General features: G+C 39.8%; 1 protein-coding gene across 1 annotated transcript; it reads left to right on the top strand.

The window, feature by feature from the left end:
- The first annotated feature begins 5,043 nt into the window (after positions 1-5,043).
- Positions 5,044-12,931, top strand: LOC136605446 (protocadherin-8-like). Its single transcript, XM_066588969.1, has 4 exons — positions 5,044-7,410; positions 8,738-8,805; positions 11,347-11,480; positions 12,567-12,931. Exons 1-4 carry the CDS (start codon positions 5,044-5,046, stop codon positions 12,929-12,931), a joined length of 2,934 nt encoding a protein of 977 aa, XP_066445066.1.
- Positions 12,932-16,493: the final 3,562 nt, after the last annotated feature.

Below are 16,493 nucleotides of genomic sequence, written 5' to 3'. Positions count from 1 at the left end.
TCCTTGTTCTCCAGAACAGCCAATCACAGTACAGCTTTCATTTCTTTAGCTGCTGAAGTAAAAAACTTGGAAATAGTGGAGCGTGTCCGTGCAAGTCTCACACAAAGTCCTCAGAAATCCATCGTCAGGGCAGGCAGACAATTGGACGTCCCGCAGCCGACTGTGTGGAGGATTCTGCCCAAATGTTTGGGATGCTATCCGTACCTGAAACCGGATGAAAAAGTGAAGCGACGTACTTTCTGTGAGAGTCTGCAAACTATAATGAAACAGGTGGTTTCATGGAACCTTAAGGCCTCATGTCCACGGGCAAAAGAATTAAAATCCGCAGCGGATTTTAACTCTTCTCCTGCCCGCGGATCCGCATCCCATAGGGATGCATTGACCACCCGCGGGCAGATAAATACCCGCGGATGGTCAATAAAAGTGATTTTAAAAAAAACGGAGCATGAAAAAATCTGGACCATGCTCCATTTTCGTACGGGTCTCCCGCAGGGACGGCTCCCGTGGGCTTCTATTAAAGCCTATGGAAGCCGCCCGGATCCGCGGGAGATCAAAATCGGTATTTACTCACCTGCTCCGAATCTTCCCTTCGCCGCGGCTTCATCTTCTCTCCATTGCGGCCGGATCTTTTTTCTTCGGGCCGGCGCATGCGCGGGGCACGTAAACGACGTGCCCTGCGCATCCGCCGAGCCGAAGAAAAAAGATCCGGCCGCGACGGGGAGAAGATGAAGCCGCGGCGAAGGGAAGATTCGGAGCGTGCGAGAGGTGAGTTAATTCTGATTTTACTGCCTCATGTCAGCGGGGCAGGAGGGACCCGCTATAGATTCTCCATGGAGAATCCGTAGCGGGCCTGATTTTCCCCGTGGACATGAGGCCTTAGGCCTCATGTCCACGGGGAAAATATGATTTAAAATCCGCAGTGGATCACCCGCATGCGGATCCGCATCCCATAGGGATGCATTGACCACCTGCAGGTAGATAAATACCCGCGGATGGTCAATAAAAGTGATTTTTTTAAAAATGGAGCATGAAAAAATCATCCGCCGGGCCGAAGAAAGAAGGTCTGGCCGCGACGGAGAGAAGATGAGGCTGCGAAGAAGGAAAGATCAGGAGCGTGCGAGAGGTAAGTTTATTCTTCTTTTCAGCGCTCATGTCCGCGGGACAGGAGGGACCCGCTACGGATTCTCCATGGTGAATCCGTAGCGGGCCTGATTTTCCCCGTGGACATGAGGCCTTAGTGTTCAGTGATGCAGCCGCCTTCCACCTTTTGGACACGTTATCAAACATAATGTCAGAAAACCCACCGGCCTACGGGGATTGTATGCGCGACTCACCTAAGATGAGTATGTTTTGCGCTATAACTTGCAGGAATGTGTACGGCCATGTGGAAACAATCCTGGGGGTTTCATACCTGGACGCTACAGATATGGCTTCTGCTGCAGCCGGAACAGGAAATCCCGGGTTTCATAAAATATAATTATACTCCATAAGCTTTTTGTATGGCAATTTTGATAGGGAAACAGAAATTACAAAGTTCCTAAGGAATGTGTGGGTTTTCTAGCATTAGAATCACCCTGTATTTGCATCTTTTGTCACATTTTTTTCGCATTGTTAGAGATTCTTCAGATGAACATATTTGCACATGTAAAATATTTGCGACAACATGCAGAGTGGACAGCCCTTTGATGTCAGTGGATTCCTTCACGTGAACAATTTTTTTGCACGCATTCTGTACATGCACAGAAAAATATGGCCTGCTCTATGTTTCTGTGTATTAGCATAGTAAAGGCCCCCATAGAAGTCTATGTGAGGTGCGCAAATGTGCGCAAATCCACAATTTGCTGTGTAATTGCGTGAAAAAAAGAACAGATCCAGAGCTCAGTAGGCTAAATTGCCCTTTAAGTCAGGGCAGGGTGTGGCGCATGTATAGGAACGTGCCCTGCTTGCGAAAAAAAGTACAGTTCAAATAAGTATGTGAAAATAAGCCTTCACTGCGCAAATACATTGTGCTTTGGTGAGCTAATTTGCACATATGGTCGTCTAAAAAAGCCCTTAGGGCTCCTTCACATGGCCGTGTTTGCTAGCGTATTTGCACATACAAACTCCCATGCTAAACTCAGAGAAAAGAACTCTTTAATTTCAATGGGTTCATTCTCATATGTGCATTTTTCTCACACAAAAAGTGGGACCTGTTCTATCTTCCTGCGTTTTGTGCAGATATGGCCCCATAGAAGTCTATGGGAGGTGTGCAAATACGCAAGGGGAGGGATGAAACACTGTGCAAAACACATGAAAAGAAGACAGCTGGATCTCATTAGGCTTTAATAGCCAATCAAGTGAGTGTCACACATGTGAACTGGCCCTGTGTGTGCCAATATTACAGTAATATGCGCTGACACGTGCGACACAGGCTGATTACATGGCTCTTCAAACATCGTTCATGTGCAAACACATACCCCTGATGGCTTAAACACACAAAAGTTTTTGTGCGTGTGAAACTCACGCCCGCAAAACGTGACAAAGCAAACCCATTAATTTCAATGGGTTCATGCTCATGAGCGTGTTTCATTCTCATGAGATAGGACTTGGCCTGTGTTTCTACCTATTAGGCGGAAAGCGGCCATAGAAGTCTTTGGCAGGCTAAAAAAAAAGCAAGGTGAAGGGCGTGACCCAGCGCACAACCCTTATTTATGCGCAAATACGCTCCGTTGTGGCAGGCCATTTGCCCTTAAATTGTATTTTCTTGGTCTCATGTATATGCTGGCACATGTAGTTTCCCTACTTTCTATTATGGACACATTGGCTCTATGGCTCACATATATCAAGCTCTATGCACCACTTGGTTAGCACAGTTTTGGTGAAATAAATTGATTGTGTGCCTGTGATTTGTGCCAGTTTGTGGTGCTATCATGTAAGCCAAATGTGCATTATTGTAGATAGAGTAACTTTTTAATGCTGTTCATGAAATGTAACTATTTAAAAAGGTGCAAAAGATACGCACCCATACAACACAAGCAGGGATAAAATGTAAGTCACAAAAGGAAACAAAAATCATCATCTCCTCTCCAAGAGGCTCACATTATGTATCCCGGAAAAAAAATGGAATTTTATGCAGATTTGGCTGCGGCAGAGTTTTGCACCCCTTAAACTTTATAGAATTGACTATCAAACAATGATAAGTTGTCAGTCATATTTTTTAAAATTAGTTAAAGTTCTCTTCCTAAGGCCTAATGCCCACGGCCGTGACGGAGTGCAATGGAAGCCATCCGCGCGTACGCCCGCGGCAGATAGGACATGCCGCGAGTGAGTACGGAAGAATTCACGGGGCGGGGCAACGTGAGCATTGCGCTATTAGGTTCAATAGAACCTAATAGCTGCAGGGCAACGCCACGGATTTCCGGAAATCTGCCCGTGGGAATTAGCCCTAAAGTTACATGTTTTATGTAAATAAAGTCTTCATTGTATCAGTCCGCTCTGAGTTCTATCTGTCTAGCTAGCCATCATGAAATTACTGTTAGGGAGCCTATTAGCATGCTGCAGAACATTCAACTGTCAAAATTCACATGTCTAATTGCAGACTTTGGCATGGAATTGCCAGCAGAATTCTGCCATTTTCAATTACACCTCAAAATCCAAATATTAGAACACGAGCAAATTTGAACTCTGGAATCCGCGGTCGGCACTCGCATGAACGATCTGGTATAATATCCGCCGATTGGAAGGCATTAACTTTTGCAGCTTCAAGCAGACGTGCGAATGTGAATTGCGATTTACCGAGTGAAAAAAAAATTGCAGCATGCTCTATTTTTGCCCAGATAGAATTACAGAGATGATTTTTGTGTTATTATTGCATCCAATAAAAGTAATAAGGAAAATGTAAGAATAATGAAAATAGGGATAGATAGATAGATACATAGATAGATAGATAGATAGATAGATAGATAGATAGATAGATAGATAGATAGATAGATAGATATGAGATAGATAGATAGATAGATAGATAGATAGATAGATAGATAGATAGATAGATAGATATGGGATAGAGAGATAGATAGATAGATAGATAGATAGATAGATAGATAGATATGAGATAGATAGATAGATAGATAGATAGATAGATAGATAGATAGATAGATAGATAGATATGGGATAGATAGATAGATAGATAGATAGATAGATAGATAGATAGATAGATAGATAGATAGATAGATAGACAGGAGATAGATAGATAGATAGATGTGAGATAGATAGATAGATATGAGATAGATAGATGGATAGATAGATATGAGAGAGATAGATAGATAGATAGATAGATAGATAGATAGATAGATAGGAGATAGATAGATAGATAGATAGATAGATAGATAGATAGATAGATGTGAGATAGATATATATGAGATAGATAGATATGAGATAGATTTTGAGATATGAGATAGATGATAGATAGATAGATAGATAGATAGATAGATAGATAGATAGATAGATAGATAGATAGATAGATAGATAATTATAATAATATATAATATGTTTTGTAAAGTCAGATGTATTATTGTTAACTTCTTGAAAGTATTTCCGTTTTACATAATGCTGCTAATTTCATAACACCAGGTAATTGAATTTACTACTAGTCCTTACTTATTTGACATTTTGTAGATTGCTTGCTCTCCAGAAGAGCATGGGTTTGTTGAGATGTCACAAAATATAAGTGTGTATTAGTTGGCTTCCAACTGAGATCCCTGTTAATGACAGCCTCATTTGCTCAGCTTCACTGACCATTTGTCTTGGAGACACAAGAGATTGGTGAAAGGGAAGGCTAATTTACATATCCTTGAGCATATAACCTGAGGAAAGGGATGGGGCCAAACAGTTTTCTGCACTTTTCTGTCCTGAACACAAGGGCTACTTAACAGGATTGTGCTGAGTGACTTCACAGCTGGAGGGCCTCACTTATGCTACATTTTCCTCTGCATGACAAGGCATCAGGACTTTTAACTTTGCTTCTTGATTTCCTGTAACCTGAAGGAAAGGAGTAAAGGACTGAAAATGTTGAACTATTTAAGCACCCAGACTACGCTGTTACTGAGTTTGATGATTCCATTATCTTTTGGAGAAATTGCTCATTACTACATCTATGAAGAGGAAGCGCCAGGAACTGTAATTGGAGTTTTATCTGAACACCCTATATTTAACTCGACAGAGCGACCAGCTACCAATTTCCGTCTCATGAAGCAGTTTAACAACTCTATTATCAATGTCCAAGAGAGTGATGGGCAGCTGACCATTGGTGAAACAATAGACCGGGAACAGATCTGCAGACAATCTCCAAACTGCATCCTGGCACTAGATGTGATCAGCTTTTCAAAGAACAAGTTACAACTCATTAATGTGAAACTTGAGGTAAGAGATGTTAATGACAACAGACCCTATTTCCCCAGCTCTGAGGTGTATGTGGACATTTCTGAAAGTTCATCTGTGGGTACTCGAATTCCTTTACAAATAGCCATTGATGAAGATATTGGGAAAAACTCTATCCAGAACTATGAACTTTCTGCCAATAGTCATTTTAGCATTGATGTGCTGACCAGAGTAGATGGTGTTAAATATGCAGACTTGGTGTTGATGAAAGAGTTGGACAGAGAAAGTAAATCTACTTTTACATTGGAACTAGTCGCTATGGATGGAGGAAGTCCACCTCTTTCTGGGAATGCAATAGTTAATATTCGTGTCCTAGACTTCAACGACAACAGTCCTGTCTTTGAGAAGAGTGCTATCATTGTGGACATCATGGAGAATGCTCCAATAGGATACCTTCTACTGGATCTCAATGCAGAAGACCCCGATGAAGGTGCGAATGGAGAAATTGTTTATAGTTTCAGCCCCCATGTGTCTCCAGAGGTACGTCAGCTTTTTAAAATTGATCCCAAGTCTGGAGGTGTAACTCTTGAAGGCAAAGTTGACTTTGAAATGAAACAGACCTATGAGTTTGATGTACAGGCTCAAGATTTAAGTCTTAACCCATTAACTGCTACCTGCAAAGTAACAGTGAAGGTAATTGATGTTAACGATAATGCTCCAACGATCACCATTACTCCATTAACTTCTGTGGAGAAAGGCAAAGCCTACTTAAGTGAATCGGCTGCTAAGAACAGTTTCGTAGCATTGATCAGCACCACTGACAAAGACTCTGGTTCAAACAGTCAGGTTCACTGTACACTATATGGACATGAACATTTCAAGTTGAAGCAAGCTTACGATGACAGCTTCATGATAGTCACCACCTCAGCTCTTGATCGTGAAAAAATAGCAGAATACAACCTTACATTGGTGGCTGAAGATCTCGGATTTCCTTCACTGAAAACCATAAAGCAATATACCATCAGGGTGAGTGATGAAAATGACAATGCTCCTGAATTTACTAAACAAATGTATGAAGAGTCTGTCCTAGAGAATAATTCTGCTGGTGCTTACATAACTACACTGACTGCTAAAGACCCTGATTTTGGGTTGAATGGCAAAATATCTTACAAGCTAGTTGATGCAAAAATAATGGGACAATCATTATCTACATTTGTTGCTATTGATGCAGAGTCAGGTGTACTACGAGCTGTAAGGTCTTTGGACTATGAAAAGCTTAAACAGTTATATTTTGAAGTAGAGGCTTCTGACAATGGTGATCCCCAGCTTTCAACTCGCACTCATGTGAAAGTCAAAATAATGGATGAGAATGACAATGCGCCAGTGATCACATTCCCTTTCTTGGATAATGGATTGGCTGAAGTGATGTTGCCAGTCAATGCTCCACAAAATTACTTAATTTTACAGCTTAAAGCCACAGATAAAGATGATGGGCTGAATGGCAAGCTGATTTACTCTATAGTGCAGGATGAAAAGAAATTATTCACCATGAACAGAGGAACTGGTGAATTAACATTGACCAGCCAAATTGACTTGCTGCAACATAAGGACCTGAGTATTGTCATTGCAGTCTATGACAGCGGGAAGCCTTCTTTGCATTGCAATGCAACTATAAAATTTATTCCCACAGACTCATTTCCATCCAATGTAGAAATAGTTATTATGCAAACATCCACAGAAGAACAGCACCATATGGACTTCTCCATAGTCTTCATTGCCATGCTAGCTGGAGGCTGTGCCTTGCTCCTCTTTGCCATTTTGTTTGTGGCCTGTTCTTGTAAAAATAAATCCAGCAGTTCCAAGACAGACATTGAAAATCAAAGGATGAAAGCAGAAGGAAAAAATCAACTACTAAGTAACACAACGAGGGAGACTCAGTCAAGCTCTTCTATCTCTAAATCTGAGTCATGTCAGCTGTCAGTCAACACCGGGTCGGAAAACTGCAGCCTATCATCCAAAACTAATGAGCGCAAGGACCTCCCAAGTGCTTCAGATGTAAGTAATAAATAGTCGCTATGTATATCAATCAATTTAGAATTTTTAATTCCACCTAACATCTTACAAATATTCAATTTTAGTTTCTGTTGTATTTTAACCCCTTAAATACCAAAGTATTTCAGGCCTGAAGGATCAGACACTTTTTAGCATTTTTACAGTTCTGGGTTTTTATGTCCTTTATTTTTTCTACTTGGGTTGCCAAAATTACTTTTTTTGTAACAAGGCTGTTTTTTACTACCATATTTCAGATTTTTTTTCACTTTTTATTTCGGGTAATGTGCACAAAAAATAATAAAAAAGATTTTTTTTCTTAAATTTATAGTTCTTTATTTTTTTATATCAGTATATTAATGCTAACATAAAGTATAGCAAGGGGTTTACCACTTAGTTATGGACGTTTTGATAAATAATTTGTATAGTCTACAAGGTAGCTATAGCAATGGTTTAGGTTGTATTTCAAGGTACCTTTACACGGGGTGATTATCGCCGATTTTGGGTGATAGTCATTGCATGAACAAGCGTTCTCTGACAGGGCACTGGATGAGAAAGTGCTCACTTGTCGAAGTCGCTTGGTTTTTAACAGAACTAAAAGCCCAGCGACAGTTGGGCTGTATACTGGCCTGCCGGTTAACTATAGCTCCTCCTCCATTAACAAAATGAATATCGCTCTTATATGAAGAACAGGAGTGATAGTCAGGCGATAATCGGTGGGATGGCTGTCGGGTGCTTATGCACTCAACAGTTGTCCAACGTGGAGGTACCTTTATTCTATAGTTTTTTCAAATGTATTTTTGTGTATTTTTTTAACATCTATGTCTTCTGTGACATCATATAAGACCTCAATGGTACATTCACAATGTAATTTTTTAAAATAATTTTCTACTGTAACTAGGGCATTCATACGAGCCCCAGTTACAGGGAAAGACATCCCCTATTGTGACATTAGCCACTGGCAGGACTGAGCTGGGTCTCCTAAGACCCAGCAGCTCTGCCATGCTGGGGAGCACTGAGCGATTGCATGATTGCCGGGTCCAATAGAGGAATTGGCATTGCTGCTTCTTTTTTTCACCACTTAGCACTTATTAAATGCTGTGTAGGCTGGAAAAGAGAAGGCAGAATTGGTTATAAACTACTTACCTACTCCTGTTAGACTGCAGGAACAGGAGCTTTAAACCCATGCCAAACATTTATAAGGGAACAGGTTTATAGCCTAATACCAAACGCCGTATATACAGCATATGGAGCTTGGTCTTTATTGGGTTAACGAGATATGAACATAGTTTAGCAATATAGTTTTTAATATTATTATGCTTTTCTTTTTCAGAGTTCGGATTCTGCCCTGTTATATAATTCATCCAGATGGCAAAGGGACATTTCTTCACAAAGCATAAGGTAAGAGCTACTTCTATTGCCCAGACCCCTAATTAGTATTGTTTTATGCCTGGAATCTCGTTCTTTCATTGATTTTTCACTATTCCACTGGTCAGTTTCATGGAACAATCAAGTTGCAGTAGATATTCTCCACATTTCATTAGTTGTACTATTTGACAGATGTCTTATAAACATATGTACTCAGGCCTCATATGATTGACTAGTAAATCCTAGCTGCATACAGTAAATTATTTTACTAGAAGTAAAGTTTACTGTTTGGAGGCTTAAATGGTCACTAGCTTTTCTTAAAAAATGGGCTAAACCAATACAGGAACAGAAGTACGCTGTTCAGCACTCATACACATTTAATATCAGAATAAAATTACATAAATGTTCTATATGCAAGGTTTCTAGCACATATCTTGATCAAAACATATGGGCCCATTCACCAAGTCCAGCTGACACTATCTCTTTGGGTTTAAGCCACCAAATAGATTCAGGGAAAGTAGGATACCAAGCTAAGTAGTCTAATAAAAAGGCTTGGACAGATGGGTGGTTGAAGTGCACAACAAAAGTGAAGGCAGGCACTCCTCCATAAATGCAAATGCAACAAAAAACAAAGTCAGCAATTCCAACAAATAAATTAAATGCACAAGTGTTCGTAAACCATGGCTGCAGCAAATATAGTAACAGAAACACGTGCCTTAGCACTCATACACATCTAATATCTGAATAACATTGCATAACTATTATATATACTAACTGCATAAACATTAAGGTTTTTAGCACATATTTTGATCAACACATGTGACCCATCCTCTACATAGAGATGACCATTGCTTTCTGATGGGTTTCTAACTCTCTCTTTTGGGCCTAAGCCTTCAAATGAATTCAGGAAATATAGGCTAGCTTTTTATTCAGACTATGTATCCTAGTATCCTACTTCCCCTTGATTCATTTGAAGGCTTAGGTCCAAAGAGTGGTGTCTATAAAAGTTAGGAATCAGCCCAAAAACAATGATCACCTTGATGTGGCAGATGGGCCCATATGTTTCAATCAAATGTGCTAAAAACCTTTCAGTTTTTATGTAGTTAGTATAAGTAACAGTTATACAATTTTATTCAGATGTTAAATGCGCATTAGTGCTAAAGTGTGTTTCTGAAATGGTATTTGTTGCAGACATGGCTTATGTACACCTTCGTATTAAACTTGTTGAAGGTACTGAATTTGTTTTTTGTCGTATAAGATATCAAAGGTGCAAGTCACTTTATTTTCTTAAAGTGATGCTTTAGTGCCAAATAAAATGCTCTAAAGTGCTGGCCACTAGGGGTTTTACTTTCCTCTGACTTCTTGCTCACTGTCTGTTGTCAAGTGAAGTCTGTGTTAACAGAGGCACTAAAATGGATTACAGGAAGTGAAGCAGAATGTTATTTTATGCTGCTCATATAAGCCTATGGACAGGTGAAGGGAAGAAGAAGGGTGCTGCTTAAGGGAAATAGAGACAGAGAGAGTCAAACAGAGATGTGACCGTGGTTACAGTATTTGTTTTGGATTCACAAATACACTGCTTAGTACTGCTGTACAATGTCCTCCATGCTTTTGCTGCTTCTCTGTCTCTCTGTGGTAGAGGTAGGGCAGCATTTTTATGTGTGTGCTGTGTATGGTAAACATAATATGTATCACCAGCTCAAGGAAAACGGAGAATTTAAGATTCAGCCTGTAGAGGAGAAAACTGATAATAAATACCATATACAGGTCATATAATGGCCAGATATAGTGTTATTTCTATGCACACACACGATAGTTTATTTTGAAAAGTTAAGGCTGATTTAGACATAACGATTATCGCTCAAAAAATCTTTTGAGGGATTTTTGAGCAATAATCGTTGTGTTCTTTTTACAGCACAAGGTGAATGCTCAAACGTTAAGTGATCACCCTGGCTGTTTTCGAGCAGAGGATGCAGAAAACAAGCAGGGTGTCCCCACTTGTCTTCTGCATCCAGCTGTTCTCTGCTCGGAGCGCCCGACTGTTATACAGCCGAGCACTCCGAACGGGGGATGAAGAACATAGCTGAACCATTCTGTTCTTCATACCCCGCCTGTCATCAGGGAGCGGGATACAGCTGAAACAATAGTATAAGCTGTATCCAACTGTGAATTCCTGATAACTGATCACTGATCTTTCAGCATGCTGAAAGATCAGAGATCAGTGACGGCTTAACGAAAACTGCATGACGTCAGTTAGACACAATGATTATCGCTCAAAAGATGGCTTTGAGCGATTTTTGAGCGAAAATCGTTGTGTCTAAAAGGGCCTTTAGGCATGCATTAAGTACATTATTCGTAGTAAAGAGATATTCTGGGACTTTAACTACTCATGACTTGTCCTCAGGATAAGTCAACAGTAGTTGGTTAGCGGCGGCCTGCCAATCAATTACTGATGACCCTTCATGACATTCCACAATACTCCTTTAAGTTAATAATTAGGACCAAATAATGAATTGCAAACAAAATTTGTATGCATTGATATAACTAATTATATTTCTATATTTTATTTTTCAGTGTAAGTTCTCAAATTGAACAGCTTAGTGCAAAGGACAGTGGCAAAGGAGACAGTGACTTTAATGACAGTGATTCTGATGCAAGTGGAGAAAGTGGGAAAAAAGGAAGTGGTATAACCACACAGAAACAAATTGGTATGTTATAGCTCTAATTGAATGCTTTTCTTGTGTTTCTGTTTTTCACCAGAAGAAGAATTAAAAAAAACAAAAATATTGTACAGTAATGTATATCCTACAGAAAATGTACATAGTGTAGGCGAAGTATATGATTATTGCTCAATGTATATATAAACCTCTATGAATACCTATTTGTATCTCAATTGGACTTACCCTTTACTGAACAGACTCTCTACTACAGTGTTTCCCAGAAAATAAGACTCTGCCTTATATTACTTTTTTCCCCAAAAGAGACACAGGGCATTATTTTCTTATAATACTTACCTAGCAGGTGCTGTCCAGGTCCCTCCCGCTGTTCCCCACAGTTCCAGCAGGCTTCTGTGCAGTTCTCAGCACCAACAGAACATCGCTTGCTGGTAACGGTGTTGCTCTGATTGGTTTTCGAACACTACGCTCAGCCAATCGTTGCAGCGCTCAATGAACCAATCACAGCCATTCAATGCAATCAGATCAATCACTTGCTGGAGGTGGGGTTTACTAACCCCGTTACCAGCAAGTGATGTTCTGTTGGCAGCTGAGAACTACACGGGAGCCCGCCGGAACTGCGGAGGGACCTGGACGGCGTCTGCTAGGTAAGTAATTTTTTTTATTCAGCAAAGCTAGGGCTTATTTTCAGGGTAGGGTTTATATTTCAAGCCCATGAAAATCAGCGTAGGGTTTATTTTATGGATAGGTCTTATTTTCAGGGAGGCATGGTAGTAGGTGCCATATTGTTCTCAGTTGACTTGTTCTCCATAAGAATCTAATAGAAGAGAGGCTGCTAGTCAGATGCAAGGTCTACCAAGCTACAGACTGTTTGCCACTAGAATAACATTGAAACATTAAAATAGAAATAAAGCTGAGTTTACGTTTATCTTATTTTTCAATACATAAAAACTGTTGTAGAAAAGAGCATCTACTGATTTATAGGAAAAGATTTGTTTTTATTTTAATTTTCCCAAAATGGAAACTATTCTATGCAAAAAAGTAAATTTTACCATTTGGAACATGAAGATTTTACTATTTGTCATTGTACTTAGAAAACATATTTCTTTTTATTTTAAGGTACCACATACGTTGGAAATTCATCATCCTACCGAAATGCAGAAAGTCAATTTGGCCATCCAAGCAATAAATCTTTCTATCCTGGAAATTTTACAATGCAATATGGAAATGGATATTCTATGTCTTACTATAACACATACCACCATCATAGAATCCCTAACGTACCTATCCCCCATTATGCAGTGAAAGACTCTTGCAATCATACCAACAGCAAAGCAGATAGAAGAGTGTATGGGCAACATGAACAAGACTTGGTCAGTAGACACACCACACTATCTCCACCCAGATTATCCAGAAGGTACCAGGAATCAAGTTACAATGCACCAATCACATTACAGGCTTGTGAAATAGCCACAACCTTTTAATGTTTTGTGTTCTTCAGAATCTCCCCAAGAGATCATCTCTTTAAGAAGACCATTCTAGATCAGATTTTTCTGTGATGGATTCAGTTTAGTTGTATCCTATGAATATTCTCCCTATTCTTTGAGAGGTCAAACTCTTTGGAAGACCATTTTTCCTGCAATGTTGGATGGTTGTCTCAAAGGTGTACAATATCACTATGTATTGTACTCGCAGAATTGGTGTTTTGCCAAGTATTGAACAATATCAATTACAGGTCTAAACTTGTGTAGCATGTAAAAGTGCCAATACAATTACCAAGTAGAGCTGAAATGTGAACGCATGATTCAATGTTTTAATACTCTATAATAAAGGGCCTATTAAGGGTCAAGATCCCGGCTGAAGAAAACCTATCATATGAAGATAAGCATATATTTTTTATATGTCACTATTAGTTATGGATTCAAAAGCACTATCTTATTTCTCTAGAAATATGAAATGAAGTAAAACATGGCTACATACTGTATAATTGATGAATTCTAGAAAGCGAGTTCTTGTTTATCACTTATTATGTAAATACATCCTGGATGTTGTGTGTATATATCTTTACATCTATGTGTACATATATTCTTGTATGTTGTAAATTATTGAATTGCTTCTCAATAAATATTTATTTTGAAGAGGATAGCATATTTTCCTTCTTCCTTCATTTACCTTTTAGATTAATTAACATTGTCTATCAACCATGAAATTAATCCTTAAAATATCCACAAAATCATTTAAGAACAAACATCAAACAATTGACGTTGTTCACTTTTTTGCAAAGTATTTAGTCACTGAGGTATATTGAAAAAGACAAGGACATATTTCAATGATTTCTTCAGTCAGAATTTTAGAAGTTATCTGTCCTTCAAAAGTAATAATGAATGAAAGTATATGACATAGTACATTTCAAGAAAATGTTTCTAATGTAAAAAGAGATATTTTATAGACTTTATACGGTACATAAAATTGGACAGGTTGTTGCTATTGTTTTTTAATATTCTTAGCTTGAAGGGTTAGTGCACACACTTACCTTGCCTTTACTAGGCCAACCCTGGTGTCTCATGGGTTATTTAAGCCAACGTTCCTCACTGCTTGAGCAGGTTCTGCTAAAGTGCTATTATTTTGTGATTGACTCCTGATTTTCACCTATGCCTGATCACACAGCTTTCCTAAGTTCTCACATCCTGACCTCAGCTTATACCTTGACCATGATTTCCTGTTTGTTGTCTGCTAAGACCTTCTTTCTGTCTCTCCATTTATTCTAGAACTCTGCCTGCCCTAACCTCTCCTTTTGTTATTGACTACGTCTCTGCCTTTGCCTCGAAAAGGAGTTAAAAGTTGAAAATTAGGGGTCCCCAAAGCCCAAAGGGGTAGCCCAAAGCCAAATTGGTTAGTGAAGGGGTGTGCATACTGTCTGAGCAACTAGTTCAGCTACATTGGGGTCCAAGGCGTATGGGCTTTTGGGTCTAGTATGGGAATTAGTGTTGAACGATTATTGGAATAATCATTGAGTGTCAATACTGGGCCGATTTGATAAAAATCATTGTGAAACAGAACGGTCGATTCTGACTCCCATTAAAGTCAATGGGAATAAAAATCATGTTCACTAGAAGGTTTCCAATGTAGTCAAAGTCCTCGAAATTGCATAGGAATACAGCCACACATCTGGGGAACACTGTGCTGCTCTCAAAAATTGGTCAAAAAAGTGCATAGTGGTGTAAGGGGCAATCACAGCACAGGGATGTCATTTAAAGCAAAATAAGGCCCATATAAGGTCTCCAAAAGCAAAATTTGCAAGGAATTGTTTTAAAAGCAGTCATGAATATTACAAGGAGAGACTCTACAAGATAAACACAACACTCCAAGAAACAGCTGTAGAGCTACTTTGTACTGTACAGAATGGCGACTTGACAAGAGGCTGCTGACATGCACTGTGCCTATTTACTGTTTCCCTGTTTGCTTTTCTTTTTGTTTTATATTAACAACAAAAACTCACCACCACCTAATTCAGCCACAATCCCTGGAAGGCACATTATGTAAGAACAGAAGACCACAAAGTATAATTTATATGTTTTGAGCTGTTCTTGTTTGGTGCAGTGTAATTGAATTCACCAAACCTCTCTGCAAGCAACATAAGGTCTGCAATAGCCGGACTGGCAAACAGTAATATATCCTCTGTAGAATATCTGTCCCTATTACCAACAGACCACGTGTTGTATAGGAATATAAACACATTGCAGCTTCTCTGTCCTGTGCTCAGCTGTAAAATTGCTGCTACTTACACTGTGCCTATGTTGTATGTGGCTAAGTCATGTTATGCAAACATCCATATGCAAGATGGAGGACATATTTGGTGACATTAGTAAGGCACCCTGGCTGATGATTGGCTGCATGCTGACCTCTGTAGCAGCCATTATGGGAAATTCGATCTTCCCACGATTTTTGGCAAAAGTCGATTCGGACTAACCCAATTCGATTTTCCAAAAAACAACACCATTTTATCGTCCTGCTGATCAAGATGAGCAACACTACTACCAAATAAAGCCTGCTACTGCTTACTGAAATGCCTGCTCTGTTTCTTAATCTACCTGCCTGTCGGGTTTTCACACACCTCTCTCTACTTATGCAGCCCAAATTGAGGAGGAGAGAGGGACACGGGACTCCCTATTCTTTGGATTGGTGGGAGTCTCAGCAATGAGTTTCCCACCAATCAGTCTTTTATTACCTATTCTATAGATAAGTGACAACAGTCAATCTTAGTCAAACCCTTTAACACCTTATTGACCACCCCATAATGTTTTTACATCCTGGCTGGCTGGGCTTTAATCCCTAGGGCAGTAAAAACATGCTCCCTCTGGGAATTAAATCCCTGTGGGCTGTGGACATTGCAGCTCCCTTCTATAGGCTACTGGAGGTAGCCAACAACCTGAAGCTGTCATGGGGGGTCACGATATGCGACACCCGGTCACGTGATCGCCGATATCCAGTCACATGTTCGCCGATATCCAATGGATAACGGCAATTACATTAAAGTAAAAACAAAGTAAAAAAAGTTTCAGCTCGCCTCATGGATCAGATCCGTGAGGAGAGCTGAGAGTACTCACCCCCATCCTCCATAATGTCCGGCGGCATTCTGGTCTTTCAAGACTTGATGTCGGTGTCTGCACATGCACGCCAGACATCATACGTCATGCACACACACAGAAGGCCAGGCGTTCCTGGAAATTTAAAAACTCCCTGCTCCTGGCTAGTATGAGTAGCCGACAGTAGGGAGCTGTCATCAATGGATAATGGCGCTCATGTAAAGTAAGAAAAATGTGTAAAAAGAAAAAAAGTTAGTTTCATCTCCTCTCATGGATCAGGTCCGTGAGGGGAGATGAAATTACATACTGTCAGTATGTGCTGCTGGGATCTGTTGTGCTATGTACTCAACCTGATTAAGGTCTTTCTCAAGCCATTAACTGGTGAAACAGGACATGATATCCTGTTTCACCAGTTAATGGCTTGAGAAAGACCTTAATCAGGTCAAAACGTTGCCTTGTT

The sequence above is a fragment of the Eleutherodactylus coqui genome, chromosome 1 (assembly GCF_035609145.1).
Source record: "Eleutherodactylus coqui strain aEleCoq1 chromosome 1, aEleCoq1.hap1, whole genome shotgun sequence".
Classification (NCBI taxonomy): domain Eukaryota; kingdom Metazoa; phylum Chordata; class Amphibia; order Anura; family Eleutherodactylidae; genus Eleutherodactylus; species Eleutherodactylus coqui.
The sequence above is the reverse complement of the archived record's forward strand: the minus strand, read 5'-3'. Positions and strand labels throughout refer to the sequence as shown.

Excerpts from the sequence above, each read along its gene's own strand:
- LOC136605446 (XM_066588969.1), top strand. The coding sequence starts at position 5,044 with ATGTTGAACTATTTAAGCACCCAGACTACGCTGTTACTGAGTTTGATG. Across the intron at positions 7,411-8,737 it reads ACCTCCCAAGTGCTTCAGAT|AGTTCGGATTCTGCCCTGTT; the intron begins GTAAGTAATAAA and ends TTTCTTTTTCAG. Across the intron at positions 11,481-12,566 it reads AACCACACAGAAACAAATTG|GTACCACATACGTTGGAAAT; the intron begins GTATGTTATAGC and ends TTTTATTTTAAG.